At 41.3% G+C, this 18,128-nt stretch overlaps 1 protein-coding gene across 5 annotated transcripts in view; it reads left to right on the plus strand.

Moving 5' to 3' along the window:
• CTCF (CCCTC-binding factor) overlaps positions 1–14,916 on the plus strand; it is a 32,655-nt gene extending 17,739 nt beyond the window's left edge. For 3 of the 5 annotated variants that reach the window (XM_081118899.1, XM_081118898.1, XM_081118900.1), the window contains 8 exons: positions 739–872; positions 3,204–3,324; positions 3,853–4,002; positions 7,488–7,648; positions 8,169–8,351; positions 9,036–9,171; positions 12,762–12,923; positions 13,427–14,916. In XM_081118899.1, the coding sequence (XP_080975025.1) occupies positions 739–872; positions 3,204–3,324; positions 3,853–4,002; positions 7,488–7,648; positions 8,169–8,351; positions 9,036–9,171; positions 12,762–12,923; positions 13,427–13,611 (1,232 nt within the window). In that variant the 3' untranslated portion in view covers positions 13,612–14,916. The remainder of the gene's footprint in view (positions 1–738; positions 873–3,203; positions 3,325–3,852; positions 4,003–7,487; positions 7,649–8,168; positions 8,352–9,035; positions 9,172–12,761; positions 12,924–13,426) is intronic. The other 2 variants (XM_081118901.1, XM_081118902.1) reach the window with 1 other exon arrangement.
• The last annotated feature ends 3,212 nt before the right edge of the window (positions 14,917–18,128 follow it).

Genomic DNA, 18,128 nt, shown 5'->3' on the forward strand with positions numbered 1-18,128 from the left:
CAGTAAGATTCTTTCAATGAAAGGGTAAAAAAGAAATATATTGGGTATGTATGTTATTAGTTAATAAAAATGTTCAAATATTCCATGAGTTGACATGCAAATCATAGAATATTAGACATGGATGTTGGAAAGTGTTGAAAGTGATCTGTTTAAATTACATAAAGGCAATATTACTTGGTAAAGCCTTTGATAAATCTCTAAAATTCTTTATTAAAACAAATTTATATAGAAAACAAGTTATTATATATGTATTTTTTTAAAAGAAAAAACCTGTCAGAAATGGACAGCCCAATGGCCCTATATGTGTAATCATAATACAGTAATATTTGATATGCAAAAGGATCTCTAGTCAAATAACTATTAAATTCTGTGACCTGTAATGATTCAACATTGAGATTTAAAAAATATTCTATGTCTTTTTAGCAAGGGTTGAAACAGAAGGGTGTTTTTATTAACTTTTCATTTGTAGTGACCAGAATATCCACAAAATAAGGATAAAAAAAGGATTTTGTATTCAAAGGCAGGCTTAAATGGGTAATTAAGAGAAACTAAATGTTTAGCACATGTTTCTAATATTCTGGGGTTAGTGTGGTAAAGTCAGCCAGTCCCTCTCATAGCATTTGGAGCTAGACTTGGGCTAGTGCAGTTAATGAAATAACCAGGGTCCATTCTCATGCAGCAGTTGAACTCCATTAACTGTGCCCTTGATCTTGTCTTCCCATTATGTCCTCCTTTTAGGTACACGTCCTCACAAGTGCCCAGACTGTGACATGGCCTTTGTGACTAGTGGAGAATTGGTGCGGCATCGTCGTTACAAACACACCCATGAGAAGCCATTTAAGTGTTCCATGTGCGATTATGCCAGCGTAGAAGTGAGTGTTCAGCTTGTTGGCTACTCTTTTAAGAAGACCGTGGTACCAATATGAGGATATAAACTACCCAAACTGACTTAAGATGAGATAGAAAACCTTATTAGATTATTATCACTCCCACTCCCCACAACCAAAGGAAACTAGTGAGTGTGAAAGATTTACCCATTAAAGCACTAGTTCCACATGTCATTACAGGTAACTTCTACCAAACTTCACAGAAACAAATAACTGTACCCAGAGCATTTAGAAATGAAAGAGTTTATCACCTTTATTATTTGAGACTACCCTGTTACCAAAACTGGATAAGGATACTACCGAAAAGATAACTTTCTTATTCTCAAAGAAGAGCAACAATGCTAAGTAGGACTATTTAAAATCAAATATAGTAATATATTTTAAAAATAAGTGATCGCTAAATAGAATGTATCTAAAGTGCAAGGATACAATTCAGCATTAGGAATTTATTGGTGTGTACGACATTGAGAGATTAAAGAAAAACCATGTGATCATTTCTATAGATTATTGAAAAACTAAAATTCAGTACTCAATTACTGTCTAGTAGAAGAAAACATCTATAAGGAGTATATACCAGAAACCTACAGTAAACCCATCCTACTTAACTCTGAAACATTGGAAGCATTCCCATTAAAATTTGGAACAAGACATCCATCTTACTGTTATTTCAACATTGGATTGGAAATCCTAGCTAATAGAATAAGAAATTCATGATAAATGGAAAAAACAAAACTGTTGTTTCTTTCAGACATATTTGCTTACATAGAAGATTCAATCCCTGGCCAGGTATCTCAGTTGGTTAGAGCATTATCCCAGTATACTATGGTTGTGGGTTCGATCCCTGGTCAGAGCACACACAAGAATCAACCATTGAATAGATAAGTGGAACAACAAAAATTGATGTTTCTCTCTTCCTTTGTCTCTCTCAAATCAGTAAAAATTTTTTAAAAGAAAATTCAAGAGTATTAGTTAAAAAACTTAGAGTAATAAGTGTTCATTTGGGTGGCCAGATACAAGATAAAGACACAGAAGTCAGTGACTTACCTTATACTATCAATAGTAGGAAACAGGTTGAAATTCTAGCAGCAATAAAATGATTTAGAGAGAAACTGAACAACAGGAAACATCTAATACTGATGTGAAGAAAACTTACTTTTTCTGAAGGACATTAATAAACGAAGAGACACCACAAGTTGATTCTAAATTTCAAGTGGAAGAGTAAATGTGAATGACCAAAATTTCAAAAAAGAATAGGGATTGTGCTATTGGATGTTGTAAAACCATATAGTAAATGAAGACGGTGTGATATTGGAGCAAAAATAAACAAGTAGCTTGTTGGGACAGAATAGAGTCTTGCACATATAGGAGTTTAATGTGTGATGAGGCAAATCGGTAAGAATTATTCAGTAATGCTGTTGGGACCATTGTGAAATCACTTGCAGTGTGTGAAGATTTGTGTAGCACTTATGAGTGCAAGGGACTAGTGAGTGTGTTCAAAGCAGTTCTTAGAATCGAGTTTGAAAGTCACCATTTTGTTGGAAAGGTACCCCTGGAAAATGAACTGTATAGTCAGTAGTGAGGAAGGTGCATGAGAGGCCCCTGAAGCCTGGCCTGCCTGGGAAGTACTGATGATGGGAAGAGAGGCTGAGGGGAATTAAAACATGTGCTTATTAATTTGGATTCAAAATTTGGAAGAAAATTGATCCATAAATAAGCACAAATTATTTTAAACTATTACAGAACATTTCAAACAAAAGCAGATAGAGCCCTGGCTATTGGCTCAGTGATTAGAGTATCAGCCCTGAGGACTGAAGGGTCAAGTCAAGGGCACATACCTTAGTTGTAGGCTCCATCCTGGCCCTAGTAGAATGCCTGTGGGAGGCAACCAATCCATGTGCCTCTCAGACACATCAGTGTTTCTCCCCCGGCCCCCCACACACTCTGGAAAGCAATGGAAAAAATATCCACGGATGAGGATTCAGAAAAGAATTTGTTGTATGCTTTGTGGGAATAAAGGAAATTATTAATTAAAAAAAAAAAAATAGAATAGTATAATACACCCCCATGCCCCTGTCATCCAATTTAAAGTTCTTAAATGACCAATCTTGACTCATATATCCCCTGTCCATTTGCCCTCTTCCCTTGGATTATGATACGGATTTGAGAAACAAAAATGAGGAAGAAATACTATCTTTTAGACTTTGTATTCTGAACTTCAGTGCCCAAAAGCTAAGCTTTTATGCCTAACCCACAACACTCAACATTACAGTCTGTGTTAATTGAAGTGTAAGAGATTTGGTTGCTTTCATGTTTCAGGTCAGCAAATTAAAACGTCACATTCGCTCTCATACTGGAGAGCGTCCATTCCAGTGCAGCTTGTGCAGTTATGCCAGCAGAGACACATACAAGCTGAAAAGGCACATGAGAACTCATTCAGGTAAGACTTCTCCCCTCCTTGTTGTGTTAGTGAACACAACTGCTTTTCAGTGGGGTCCCATGGCACGCTCTGAACCACCATATGCCCCTGTTATTACTGAATGGAAGCTGGCATGAAAGTATATAATTGATGAATGTTTTTTGGGCATATCTTCCAAATTTATTGTTCTGAATATACATTGAAGAATGGTAATTTTTTACTGTTAGAAAAGAAAAACCTACCTGTAGGTCCTCCTGTTATCCCATCTGCTCTCCCCTAAATATAAGCATTGCTGTGGGAACTACTTTCTAATATATATGACTCTGTGGCAGAGCTGGGCATAGCAAAGGTGGTGGCTGCAGTTTAGGGCTTGTTTGCCATATCTGAAGATAGGCACGAGCCAATCAGTGGGCCTGAGCCTTGACCTTCCTGAGTAAGACCTAAAGATTCTCTATGCCTTTGCATATATGCCACCTGAATTACCCCTCCAATTAAGTGATAGTATTTAGTCATTTCATCTAATTTATTCATTCTGTATTTCTTTTTAAGGGGAAAAACCTTATGAATGTTATATCTGTCACGCACGGTTTACCCAAAGTGGTACTATGAAGATGCACATTTTACAGAAGCACACAGAAAATGTGGCCAAATTTCACTGTCCCCACTGTGACACTGTCATAGCCCGAAAAAGTGATTTGGGTAAGTAAATTAATAACTAGTGGCAAATGAGAAAGAGTATTTGTGAAAGGATTTGTGAAAGTATGAAGATCATAACTTCTTTATCTTACTTGTGTAAGTTTGTGTATGTGAATGGCCATAACTTCTTTATCTTACTTGTGTAAGTTTGTGTATGTGAATGGCCTGCCACTTCATAAAAGCCATTACTTAGCTGCTTTTTTCCCCCTGTCTTTCTCTTAACTACAGTCAGGCCACAAGATTCTTTCTTGAATATAGCTCATCTATAAATTAACGGGAGGTGTAATGAGAGGAAACAGTATATACCTTTACTTAGTAGCCAGAATGTTAAAATCCCTGAATAGGCAAGTGACATAGTATGAGTCAAACTAAGGTCAGTCCACTTCAGATTTTTCAAAAACAGTTATACTTTCTCTAGGTGATTGGACTGTTGGTAACTGATAACTACATTTCTTTGCAAAATTAAGCTAGAGTTTATATAGAGGCAGAGTTTAGCAGTAGAAATTTCAGTATGACATACTTTAAAGCTATGGTCACCTGTATTTCTCTGTTTATTTTTCTTATTAAAAAAAATATACTACCCCAGTCTGTTCTCCGTCCTTGAAAATACTTGTTATAAACATTTTGACATTTAGATAAATTACTATAATATACAAATTGCCTATGAGTTGTCAGATAGTAGTATTTTTTACTTTTTTTTACTCTTGATCTTCACAACAACTATATTAAGTCACAAGGCATGTGTTCTAGCTTTATAGGTGATGAACCTGAGGCTCAGACAGGTGTCTTGACCAAAAGCTACACAGTACAGCTTATGAGTAGCAAAACTGGACTTGAGTCCTCTTGAGTTGTTTTCTCACATTAAGGGGAATACATAAGTACCCAGGTCACATCAGGAACATAGATTTAAAAGTTACTGTCCTCTGATAAATGAAAGTATTACTGTTCTTACCATATAGAAACTAAAATCTAAACCAACAGTATCTCATGGCAATGTGTGTGAGCTGTTAGGCCACTGTCTGGATATTCAGGTTTATCTCCCAAAACCAATTTCAAAGAAATTTGTGTTTCCTCTTTAAAGCAGGCCTGATTTCACTCTAATATGCAGTAAATAAAATTCACCACCTTGTGACACAGGAAAGCATGAACTTTGGAGACAGACCTACTAGAGTCAAGATTCACTTCCAAATACTACTATGAGTCTCTTTTTCCCCCTCAGTTGATGTATAGGAATAATACCTACCTACAGGACTGTTATTACAAGTATTTAATAAGAACATATGAAAGAAAGTCTTTTACTGTTAGTTAGATCTCTATCAAAGGACCAGAAGGGGAAAGTTGAGGCCTAAAGATTATTTGAAATATATATGTGTTTATAAAAGGCCTTCATATCAGAAACATGGTGTAGTAAGTAAAAAGTGAGCCATCCCTTCCCTTACCTCATTTCCATTCCCCAGAGTTGGCCCTCTTGAAGTTTGATTATATTACCTTGATTAAATCAGATTGGTAGCACCATAAATTAATGATCCCAAGTGCAGCTGGGCTCTCATTGCTCCTGGACAGTCCAACTGTTTGTCCTTGTCAGGAGTGCTCCCATTCTCCTTGGTAAGTTTGTTCATTGATTCGTTCCACAAATGTTTGGGCGCCTGCTATGTAGGAGGCACTGACAGTGAGGTAAATCACTCTTTCTTTAAACCTCTAATCTTCCCTTTTCTCTCTATCTCCCTGGTCTCAGTGAGTGACCTTTTTCTACTTAACAAGATAATGAGGGCAGCAGGTTGAAACTCCAATCAAACCTACCTGCATCTACATTCATCCTCTCTTTTCCCATCTTGTCTGTGGCCTGGCCCTTTGCATTTGCCTTGATCCCACTCTCCTGTCTTGTTGGCAGCCTTTAACACTGTCAGTATTGCCTCTGTACCTTCATCTTCACGTTTTCACTCCTTGATCTTTCCTCTCAACTCTTAAGCATGCTTATGCCTCTTCTGTCTTTATTTATTTTTATTGATTTTAGAGAGAGGAGGGGAGAGAGAGTGAGGAACATCAATGTGAGGGAGAAGCATCAATCAGTTGCCTTCTGTATGTGCCCCAACCAGACCAAACCCGCTGCCTTTCAGTGTCTAGGACAATGCTGCGACTGAGTCACTCCAGTCAGGGCTTCCTTTCCTGTCTTTAAAAAATGATTTCCCCTTTTAGGTTTAACTTTTATCTCCTTCCTAGCCAACCCTCATGAAAAGTTATATTTCTCACATCCTCTGTTCTGCAACTCCTAATTTCCCTCCCATCTGGCTTATACCCCATCACTCTGTAAGAGACTTGCTAAGATCACTAATAACCCCACATTGCAGGTTGTAGGGTACATTGCTCTTCCCATCTCCCTTGATTTCTTAACACTATTTTTTGTAGTGGACTGTGCCCTCTTCTTTTTGTTATTGTTTTATTTTGTTTGTTTTTCTTTTTTGCCCTCCTCCTTAAAACACTTTTTTCCCTTTTTTCCCCATTCCAACAGAATGGCACTACATTCTGTTGGCTTTTAGATTTCTTAAAACATTCTTTATTTTGCTTAGTGATTTCATCAGCTCCCATGGTCTCACTCAAATTCTAACAACTCCTAAATATATGTTCCTTTGAGTTAGGGTTATATAACCATCTGTACCTTGCCATCCCTATCCTTACTTTGATATTGTTGGCATTCCAAATTCAACATGTCCAAAACTGAATCTTTAAAACCCCCTTCTAGCTGGTTTGGCTCAGTGGTTAGAGTATCAGCCCACAGACTGAAGGATCTGAGGTTTAATTTCAGTCAAGGGCATGTACCTCGGTTTCAGGCTCAATCCCGGCCCCTGTCGGGGCACGTGGAGGAGGCAGCCAATCGATGCGTCTCTCTCACATTCATATTTATCTCTGTCTCCCTCTCTTTCTCCCTTCCACTCTCTCTGAAAAGCAATGGAAAAAATAACCCCAGGTGAGGATTAAAAAATAAATAAAATAAAAACTACATTATTAAGAGAAAATTGTTTAAAAGATAAATAAAACCCCCTTGACCACCTCTCTTCCCAAAAACAAATACACACAGCTTGGGCTTTAGCCTTCTTCCACTGTTTCTTATCTCAGTAAATCGCCCCACCATCTACTTGGTTTTCTAAGCCAGAAACCAGGCTATTATCCCTGACACCTACTTTCCTCATCTGCACTCTGTACTCAGTCACTAAATCCTGCTGATTCAACTTCCTAGATTTCTCATCAGTTCTCATCCTTCCTTCGATATCCATTGCCTTCACCCTTGTCTAAGCCACCATCTTCTCACCTGTCCTGTTTCAGCATTTTAACTGGTCTCCCCAAATCTGTAGTTATTCCTCCTTTTAATTCATTTTCTGTATAGCAATCAGAGTAATTATTTTAAGAATCAGAAAGAAATTATTATTAACTTGTTGAAATGTTTGTTAGTGTTTTCACAAGTTAGACTGGACTTTATATTTTTCTTTCAGGTGTCCACTTGCGAAAGCAGCATTCCTATATTGAGCAAGGCAAGAAATGTCGATACTGCGATGCTGTGTTTCATGAGCGCTATGCCCTCATCCAGCATCAGAAGTCACACAAGAACGAGAAGCGCTTTAAGTGTGACCAGTGTGATTACGCTTGCAGACAGGTAGAGACTCATAGTTAGAAAGCAGTCGATGCCTCATGGGTGTCAGGTTTCATCAGAGGGTTCTTGCAAACCTTTTATGGTGGCTGTTTTTAAGGATAATATTTTCAAACTATGACTTATGGAGGAATATCATCAAAGGTCTTGTTGATTGTATCTCAGTCTCCAGCTGATGTTTTATTTAGTCACAGCTTTCCCACTCCACCCCCACCTCAGGCAGACTACTGACTTCTTTCTTGGAACTGTGGGGATTAAGTTCAGGACTTGAAAGAAGGGAAGAATCTGCTCCTGGAACCTGATGCTTAGGAATGATCTAGAGAATCAACCCAGCAGGAGTGAGCATATCTGCCTGGGATTTGTAGAAGTAGTTTTGCACTCCAGTAAAAATCAGTTTATCTTCTCAACAAGCCTAGATCCTTGGGAGAGAAAAGCCTGTCAGCCACATGCACACAGGTGGTAGCTGGAGTAGCAGCCCTATGACAGACAGGCTCTGAAGCCTCTCCCTCCACCCCCTGTCTTTCAGGAGAGGCACATGATCATGCACAAGCGCACACACACCGGGGAGAAGCCTTATGCCTGCAGCCACTGCGACAAAACCTTCCGCCAGAAACAGCTCCTCGACATGCACTTCAAACGCTATCATGACCCCAACTTTGTCCCTGCAGCCTTTGTCTGTTCTAAGTGTGGAAAAACATTCACACGCCGGGTAAGAGTCAGAGCTTTACATCCATTATGGTTCTTTTTTTTTTAATTGAATTTATTGGGGTGACATTGGTTAATAAAATTATATAGGTTTCAGGTGTACAATTCTATAATACATCATCTGTTTATTGTATTGTGTGCTCACCACCCCAAGTCAGATTATAATGGTTGTTAATCTCCTGTCCTTGGTCTTCCACTGCACAGCAGAGCAGTTCTTCCCACTGAGGTAATAGACATAGAGATGTTCTATCCTTTGGAAAAGGCTAGCCATCCCCACTTCATAGTGTTGTATCCATGTGTGAACCCTTCTTCTGGTGGGAAACTCCCTGATACGTGTGTCCTGGTTCTTCCTTTGGGACCATGTTAGTCAGGTCTGCACAGGACAGGGAGCTGGTCTGATCCTCCCCTGCTCCTTTGGCCTGCAGGCTGCTGAGCCCTCCGCTCAGGGGACCCAGCCTCATCTTCTGAGGGACTCTTTTGTCTCTCCCTCCTTTCTCTCTCCCTCTCTTTCCCCTCCAAATGGAGATCATTTCCCCTGAATGAGGAGAGCATGTTTAGGACATGCTTTGGCAGACATTCAGACTTAATATAGATACTCCACTTTTTATTTTATTAAATTTAAGGAGAACTTCCAATGCTCATCTTTACTTTTTTAGTAATGTGAAAGAGGGTTTGTTCCTTCTGTTAGAATACCATGGCAAGACATGCTGATAATTGTGCCGGTCCAGATGGTGTAGAAGGAGAAAATGGAGGAGAAACTAAGAAAAGTAAACGTGGAAGAAAAAGAAAGATGCGCTCTAAAAAAGAAGACTCCTCTGACAGTGGTAAGTGGCTTGTTTCTTGATTTAGTTGCACGTGGCAGATTTTGGTACCCAGTTGTGTATAGATATGCTGGGATATAGAAGTAGGCCAGTGCTTCCTCTAAACCTTTGATCTTCCTAATGTGTGTATATATTTACAACAGCAGTTAGTTTGTCCCTGGGGCAATTTTTTTTTCCTTTTTTTTTCATGGCATTCTAGAAATTGCTTAATAATACCTTTTATGTTATGTTCATTTAAAGCCAAAGCAAAATTAATATTTTGACTCAGTGTACTCAGATTAGTGATATTTTGAGGCCAGCAGAGTTTCTTTTCTATGTTCATAACTTTTACATTTAGGAAGCTGGTCTAGATTTGAGCAATGAATCTAATGGACATGAAGAAGGTTGCTTAAGCATCTTGACCAACTTCTGGTTTGACTGCCTCTGTCAACCTAGCCTTGAGATGTGTTGATCAAATTCATGAAGGTCAGCCTTTCTCTTCCTTCCTAAATCTCTCCATTTATGTTTTAAAACTTTGCCTATTTTCCTACCATTGATGCTCTTTGGGATGTTTTTGCCTTTCTAGTCATGAAATCCAGGCAGAAGGTTTGCTTTGAGGTGTTAGACTCAGGAAGAGGGAGGGAGAACAGGAGTGTTGGTAATGTAGGAGTCACATTTGAGGATCCAAATTTGTTCGAAAACGTTAGTTAGGTTCTATAATGTGGGTACTTGGGCTACTGGCACCCCATTGAGAAGGCACATCTGTGACTACAGATTTAAGCTTTTTATGGAAAAGAATGTAGAGGGGTTTTGTTTTGGAGAGTGTACTTCCCCAGAAACACCATCAACTGGAGAGCTTACAGATGGTGCCTAATGTATCTGTAAGGATTCCTCATTTTGTCTTCTATGTTACTTGTTAGTAGAAGTAGGAAGGGAAGGAAGTTTTTAAAAATTGAATATATTAAAGAACTTCAGTCACTTTATTGATTTTATTGTAAAACTTGCTCATGAAAGCGCTATGTTTTCTGCATGTAGATCTGTAAGACAGTCCCTTTTATTTTTGTTTATTTTAGGAAAACCTTCACTTTTCTATTCAGAACTTTAGCTTTTTCTGGGAGAATATTTATCCAGTAAGCATAAGAGTAATTTATTTTTGCTGCCTTTTTTGGTGCAAAGTGTATTTTAAGTAGTGTCTTCTTCAGTCTTTAAGTTTTAAGTGACTACCTCCTTTAAAATGTCAGTGTGCCCTCCAGCATGGCTCAGCAGTTGAGCATCAACCTATGATCCAGGAGATCATGGTTCGATTCCCAGTCAGGGCACATGCCCCGGTTTTGGGCTCAATCCCTAGTAGGGGGCAGCTGATCAATGACTCTCTCATCATTGATGTTTCTATCTCTCTCTCCCTCTCCCTTCTTCTCTCTGAAATCAATAAAGGTATATTTAAAAAAAAAAAAAGTATCTTTGTGGGACTTCATTGTTTGGCTAAGAAAATGTGTGGACTGTCAGGAGGTCCCAAACAATTTCAAAAGGCCCCAGATATCACCAGAGACCCACAGATAATCTTGAGCTTGAGGGTCCCTGTAGTTGCTGTTAGTTGCGGAGCTTCACGCTGCCGCAGATGTTGTCCCTTCTTCACCATGGTACTGCACTGTTCATTTCTGTGGGTTCGTCCCTAATTGTACTCCATCAGAAGCATCTTTTAGCTGAGAATTTGTAATATGTTTCTACAGTTCCTTCTTTTGTCACTGCTAATTTGTAGAGCACAATTTGGTTCTGGGTCTCATACCTAGTACTTGTCAATCCCCACCCCTCAGTCTGGGTTTTTCATCCCACTGCTTACAAAGGCCAAGCAGTCACATTCATCCCTTCCCAGGAGTTCTGCCTCTTGGCCATCTGCAGAGATTGTACAGTAGGGTCTACTGCTATTTTCAAGGCTTTTTGCCAAAATTTCTCCAAGCCAAAAAGCCTTTGACCCTATTAACCTTTTTTGTGTCGCCACCCCCCCAATTCTGACTAAATTTATTTTCTAGGCATTGGGCCAACTTAGGCAATAAGGGTTGTGAATATGTTCAACGGGGAAGTTCTTGACACATTGCCACATACAAGTGTTTCCCCCCACATTTCACGATTTCGTTCACTTGATAAGCCATTTTGTCCTGAAAATCAGGCATTTACGCACAGATTTCTAAATTTAAATATTTGGTTCCAGAGAAAGAGAATGTGCTTTTAACCTGTGCTTCTTGGAGGAAAGTAAGCAGGGTATGTTTGTTTGCCAAGGCAGTGAGGGATGGGTAACGAGCTCTGTGGCTGCCTACAGGGGTGGGCAGCAGAACAGCCAGCCCCAAAGTGAGGTTAGAGGTTTGATTTCTACCTGCTGTGGCTTAGCCATGCCTTACAAATCACTTAGCTTCTGCCCTGCCAGCTTGGCTCAGCAGTTGAGCATCAACCTATGATCCAGGAGATCCCGGTTCAGTTCCCAATCAGGGCATATGCCCAGGTTCGGGGCTTAGTCCCCAGTAGGGAGCATGTAGGAGGCAGCTCATTGACGTTTCTCTCTCTTTCCCCTTCCCCTCCTCTCTCTGAAATTAATAAAGATATATATATGTTTTAAATCACTTAGCTTCTCACTTTTCCTATAAAATGAGGGTAACACCTCTTATTAAATAAAGTAATGAAGCCTAAATGGAATAATGGAGACATTTTAAATTGTGGTGTACAGTATCAATACAGCTGTGTCTGTGTAGTAGAGTGTAAGTTACAGAACATGATCATGTGTTATCTCAACCCTTCCGATCCTCAAATCACTAGTAAGTTGTTTGGGAGCTTTAGAAATTACACAAGGAGACTGAAGGTCCAGTGTGGTCATTGTCTTGGGTTTCATACCTAGTAAGAGATCCAGGGCTCAAAGCCATATTATCAGGCTCTTCATCAATATTCTTGCTACAATAGTTCCCTCTCTTTTTATGTGATTATGGCATTAGGGACAAAGTAAGGAAGTTAAGAAGGACCCTTTGGGCCTGGTTCTTATATTAAGCTGGGAATTAAATTAAGTCCAAAAACTTGGCCTTAAAAAAAACCCTCAGTAGTAGTCCTAAGAGAACTCTTGCTGCTTATCCTGGTAAACAGGCCCTCACAATGCAGCAAGAGCTCCTGTCTTGCTCTCACACACGCACACACACTTTACCCACTCAGACGAGCAGGACCACATCTTCAAGGGTCCATCTCAGGCTTAATGTCCTGCTTTATCCTTGTGTAGTAGGTAGAGGGAATTTTTGTTTTATTTTCAATTTAAACACTACTTGTGGTTTTGTTATGTGACTGGCATAAGGTGGAGTTGCCTCTAAGAATTTGAAACTCAATATTCTGATGTCTCAAGCTAAAGAAAAAATATCCAGTCCATGTAAAATACGGTTAACAGTAGTCAAGTTCATTTGCTTATTAGTTCTGCCACAATACCAGTTTACTTTGTTATGGCTGATAGAAAAATTATAGCAAAAGCATTTTTAAAATGGGCTTTTAACAATGAAAATAAATACATAACTAAACTTCACAGAATATGTGATTATTTGTTATTTTTTTCTTCCACCACCTGTTCTCCCTGATTTCATGAGAAGAAAATGCTGAGCCAGACCTGGATGACAATGAGGATGAAGAGGAGCCTGCCGTGGAAATTGAACCTGAGCCAGAGCCTCAGCCTGTGACCCCAGCCCCACCACCCGCCAAGAAGCGGAGAGGACGCCCCCCCGGCAGAACCAACCAACCCAAACAGACCCAGCGTAAGTTACTTGTCTCAGCTCAGTTACTGGCTGGCACCTTCTCCCAGCACGGGGAAGCCAGGCAGGTCCTTGTTCTGGGGAAGATGGGAACTAAGCCATGAGAAGTTAGGGTGGTGCCAGGAATAAACTCAGGAAGCAGTTTTTTTAGTCTTTACTGGGGAACATCTGAGGCCTGTTACCTTTCAGGGAATAAAAGTTTAGCATAGAAGGGTAGTTATGTTCTACAAGATGGGTACTGTTAATGTGGGAGGTTTTACAAAATAACCAAAGTCACAGTCAGCTAGCAGAATTGATGTGGTAATGAATGGAAAAGAGCCAAACTTTAAAGGATGGAGAGAGAAAACAATTTCTGTGCTGAGGTGGTTCCTCCTCTTAAGAAATCCAGGCCTGTGGATTTAGTTGCTAGCCTTCTGATACCTGTTTAGTGTCAAGTATGGAAGGACCTTTGCAATCTTTGGGGGCTTTAATGGAGCATTTGTTTTGTTCGTGCCCTTTTTTGCCAGCAACAGCTATCATTCAGGTTGAAGATCAGAATACAGGTGCAATTGAGAACATTATAGTTGAAGTAAAAAAAGAGCCAGAAGCAGAGCCCGCGGAGGGGGAGGAAGAGGAGGCCCAGCCAGCTGCCACAGACGCCCCCAATGGAGACCTCACCCCCGAGATGATCCTCAGCATGATGGACCGGTGATGGCAGGGCCTTGCCATTGCCAGGACTGCTCTGGGCTGTGTTTAAACGGCCTGCATCTTAATTTTTCTCCCTTTTTTCTTCTTTTGCTTTGGGAAAAGCACCATTTTACCAAACATACTGAAAACTAAAACTTCAAGGATGATGTTAGAAAAATGTGATTTAACTAGAACTTGCCGTTTGATGTTAGCAAATCATGGAATGTTCTGAGTCCCTGAGGGTTTACCGTGAAGTGCTGAGGACAGTGTTGACGCCTAACTGGTTTTCTTAGCTGGAAACAGAGACATTGGACCCTCTCTCTTGCTATGGTAACCACTTCAGAATGGCCACCGGGTTTCCCAGAGTTCTATGGTCTTCTTCCCAGGAGAGTTTTTAATTGTAAATGCAGACTTGGGAAGGATTTAAACTTTTAAACTGGTTTTTGCTTTTGCTTTTTCCCTGACTCCCTTTGCTTGGAGTCGGCTGCACACCAATAATATGGCATGCTACGATCGGTTTTTGTCCCGAAGGCTTTGCCTCTTTCTTGGCAAAGTTTCTGGTATGGTCAAGCTTGTAAATAACTTTTTTTACATTTTAATCTTTTCCATTAATTAAGAGGTTGAAAAGAAGTGCAGTGTAAGAAAACCCAGCATTTTAATTACTTGCAAATTAAGTTACCACAGACTGTAGTGTGTAAATGTTGACAAGGAATCGGATCGCAATCATGTAGCAGAATGGCACCCAGACTGCTGCCTGCTAGAAACCGACACCCATGTGGAAGATCGTGATTTCCAGTCCATGGAGCCAGCATTTGAACCTTGTACAATTAACTTCCAGTTATGATTTCCCATCCACATTTTCTTTGCTCTGTTTGTAGCTGAATTTTGTGTTTTATAAATCCTCTGTTAACGCCGAAGGGTGATTATGAGTGGGTTACAGCAGCCCTTAAAAGCTGGGCCAGAAAATTTCACTAGGTCAGTAATTTAAACTTTGGATCTTCAAAAAAAAAAATAATGTGAAGCAAAACCAATTCAAAAATGATTCTTGCACATGAACTGTCATGTTTAAAATGTGTTTTTTAGAGAGCCTCAGTCTTGTTGATTTCAAACATTTTTTTTCTTCTGTGTATTGCTTTTAAGAGAGCCATCAGTTAGCTATCAGACTCTAGGTTGAAACATTTTGTACTTAGCTGTACTGTGTGATATTTTTCATTATTTTAGGACACCAACATGAGACCTGTAATAAAATATGTAATGGGGTTGAAAGCTGGGGAGGAGGATCTACTGCTGTACAGCTAATAAATCATAACGGATTAACAAGTGCTCCAAACCCTGTCTTGCGTGATTCCTGCCTAAGGAGAGGCCCAGGGGATCCACATGCATGGCCTCAGGTGGTACAGGCCTAAGGTACAGGCAGGCTGTTGGCCACTTCCTCTTTAGCAGATGGGAGATGATCTTGGCATATGGTGGGCTACTAAGTACATCCTGCTGCAAGTTTTAACTCCCTGAAAGTGTGTGTGTAAGTGGATGGACATCTGCCAGCGTGCATGATACACTTTAGAGAGTGGGTCCCCATTGCAGAGGGGTGGGCCACAGAGCTTAGAGTAGAAAGGGCTGATGGGAAGCTCTGTCCTCAAAAAGGGTTGTGATCAGTACCTCAGGTTCTGCCAAGTGCAGGGGATGGGAAAGAAGCTCCTAGACAGCACAGCTGCTTGTTAGCACCACGGGAAGCAGGATGCAAAGGGAGTTGTTAGGAAGTTTATGTGTTAGTGAAAGACATCTGCTGGCCATTTCTGGGCAGATTGCTTTGGTGAACCCATTTTAGGTGAAAGCTTCAGCCACTAATTTTAGGGGTTTTTAACCAGAATTCCAACTTAGTTTTCAGTGAGGGGTAACAAAGGACAAGATGTATGTAGCCTTTGGCTGGCTTGTGCTGTCCATGCAGTCAGGACCCCAGGTAAACATATTATCTGGGGCCTCAAGATTAAACCAGGAGCATTCCGTCCATGGGCTAGCCACCCACAGAGACCAGAATTGTCTCACTGGACACATAGCTTTTGCCAATTGTTAGGTATTTATAATAGAAAATACCTACAAAATAGACATTTATCTTCAACAGAGCTTTTATTTCTCATTGTATAAACTCAAATGTTTGAAAGTTTAAATGTAGATTTGTTTTGGATAGAGGGAGGTGCTCACAAGAAAAGTGACATGCTCATGGGATTTAAGGCTGAAAAGGGACCTCCCCCCATTGCATAGCCCATAATAATCCTGTGTGGCCGTTAAAAAAGCCTTCAGCAAAAGCCAGTTCTTACTATTCACACCTGAGAACTTACGGGGAAGTTCCCTGGCCTGTCTGTAGCCCTCTTCCCACTGTTAAACCGTAGTAGGTACTGGAGTAAGAAATAGTCTCACCTAAGTGGTGTTGCCCGTCCACTGCTGCCCAGCTCAGCAAGCATTAAGCCCTCTTGCTTTTGATCTGGATCTTGTCTTTTAAAACCATCTGAGGGAGCCTTGTGGCAGCCCTGGGAGGTGCTGCCTGGCCTGTCCGCCTCGCCTGGTGCTACTGGAGCAGGCGGGGTTTATTCCACATTATGAGCTGTTAGCATTTCCTGAGCGCCCACGGGGTGTCATGCTGTTTGGAACACAGGCCGGCTTGAACAAGCTGAAGGCCTCTCCCCCTCGCACTGAGTCACTGTCACTGCTTGTTGGAGCTGAGTCCCATGTGTTTACTTGCTGTTTGTTTTGTCACTGGCTAGCTCAACACTCCTGTCCTGATCTTCAGGCTGATCCAGATTTCCTCCTTAGCCCCCTGCCTGCCCTCACAGCACTCACTGGACCATAGGGACTGATGCCACAAGCGTGGCTGCTGGCCTTAAGAGTCACTCTCCACCTGGGAACAGCTCAGGCCCTTTGGCAATCATTCACTCTTTTATTTCTCACCGTTATTCTAAACAGAAAAATCTCAGTGAGGAAGGTTTTTTGTGGTTCTGTTTTGGAGTCCTACGGTTGCCATGGTATACTTGGCAAATGTGAGTGTTCACTGAGTGCCAGGCACTGTTGTGAGCACGTCTCTTAATATTTAATCCTTAGAGCAACACTTTGAGGTAAGTTAATAGCTTCAGCTGCAACTGGAACTGGAAACCCAGAAAGGTTAAGTAACTTACTCAATGTCAAACAGCTGGTAAGAGGTGGAGTAAGGGTTTGAATTCAGGCAGTCTGCCTTCAGAATCTGCATTCTTGACCACTTAGCTATAGTGTGTGAGACCTATTAAGTTCTTATCCTAAAAGCAGTTTGTGGGTTCTTTTTTGAAAAAATACCTTTATTGATTTCAAAGAGAGGAAGGGAGAGGGAGAGAGAGATAGACATCAATGATGAGAGAGTTGTCATTGATCAGCTTCCTCCTGCACGCCCCGACTGGGGATCAAGCCCGCAATCCAGGCATGTGCCCTGACTGGGAATTGGACCACGATCTCCTGGTCCACGCCCCGCCGGGCAGTTTGTGGGTTCTATGTGGTCCTAGAAAGAGTCTTAGATCTTAACCATATCTCAACTCCTTTCAAATTGAGAGGCAGCAAAGCAGCACCTCCTCTTGAGCCTCTATTGGCAGGAACTCAACTCACTCTCCAGCTGAGTCCTCCCCTGCCAGCCCTCGACTATCACACCATGGGCCTGTTGGTTGAGGAGAGATGGCTGCCCTCAACTTGTTAATATTCAGTTTCTACTTTCCACTTTGTTCTAGTCCTAGATGAGAAGGTGGTCTCACTGTCTCTGAGCTCCAAGGTGAGGGGGGGTAGCTGGAGATGGGAAAGAAACCAAGGAGATTCTGCCAGTATATCCCACCTACTCATGGTTATTTCACCTCTGCCAGGCTGGACTGTGGGCAGGGTAGAGGATGTTTCTTATCTCATAAGTGGAGTTTAATTAAATTATAATGGAAGGGAGAGAAAAATAATCCCCTTGCCCTGCCGGCATGGCTCAACAGTTGAGCCTTGACCTATGACCCAGGAGATCAGGGTTCTATTCCAGGTCAGGGCACATGCCCAGGGGGCGTACAGGATGCAGCAGATCAATGATTCTCTTGCCATTGATGTTTGTCTCTCCCTCTCCCTTCCTCTCTCTGAACTCAATTATTTTTTTAAAAAAATAATCCTCCCCCCCCCCCCCCTCCAGTGAACCTTCCAGAATCTAGGTCCCTGGTCTTTTATAAGGCAATGTGCTCACCCAACTCTGGACCTTCTGATCCCTCCCAGCCCTGAAGACAGTAGCTTCCCTCTCTCCTAGAGGTCCCCTCTCCCCAAACTCCAGGTCAGGAAGAATGCATGTACCTGGCCTTTGTTCATGAGTCACTCCATCCCTCCCTGAGGCTCTTGGGGTTCAGGTTTTAGCCAGAGGCTGCCCCCTGAGCAAACAGGCACCTCTGGCCCTGACCCAGCCTGAACCTGGTGAAAGCTGAGGAGCCTCTGCTGCAGAGAAGGGTATCTGGGCCCATCTGGTAATTTTTCCACCCCTTTAACAGTTCCTGGATCTTCGATGGGGTC

The sequence above is a fragment of the Miniopterus schreibersii genome (assembly GCF_964146895.1).
Source record: "Miniopterus schreibersii genome assembly, chromosome: 18".
NCBI classification, from domain to species: Eukaryota; Metazoa; Chordata; class Mammalia; order Chiroptera; family Miniopteridae; genus Miniopterus; species Miniopterus schreibersii.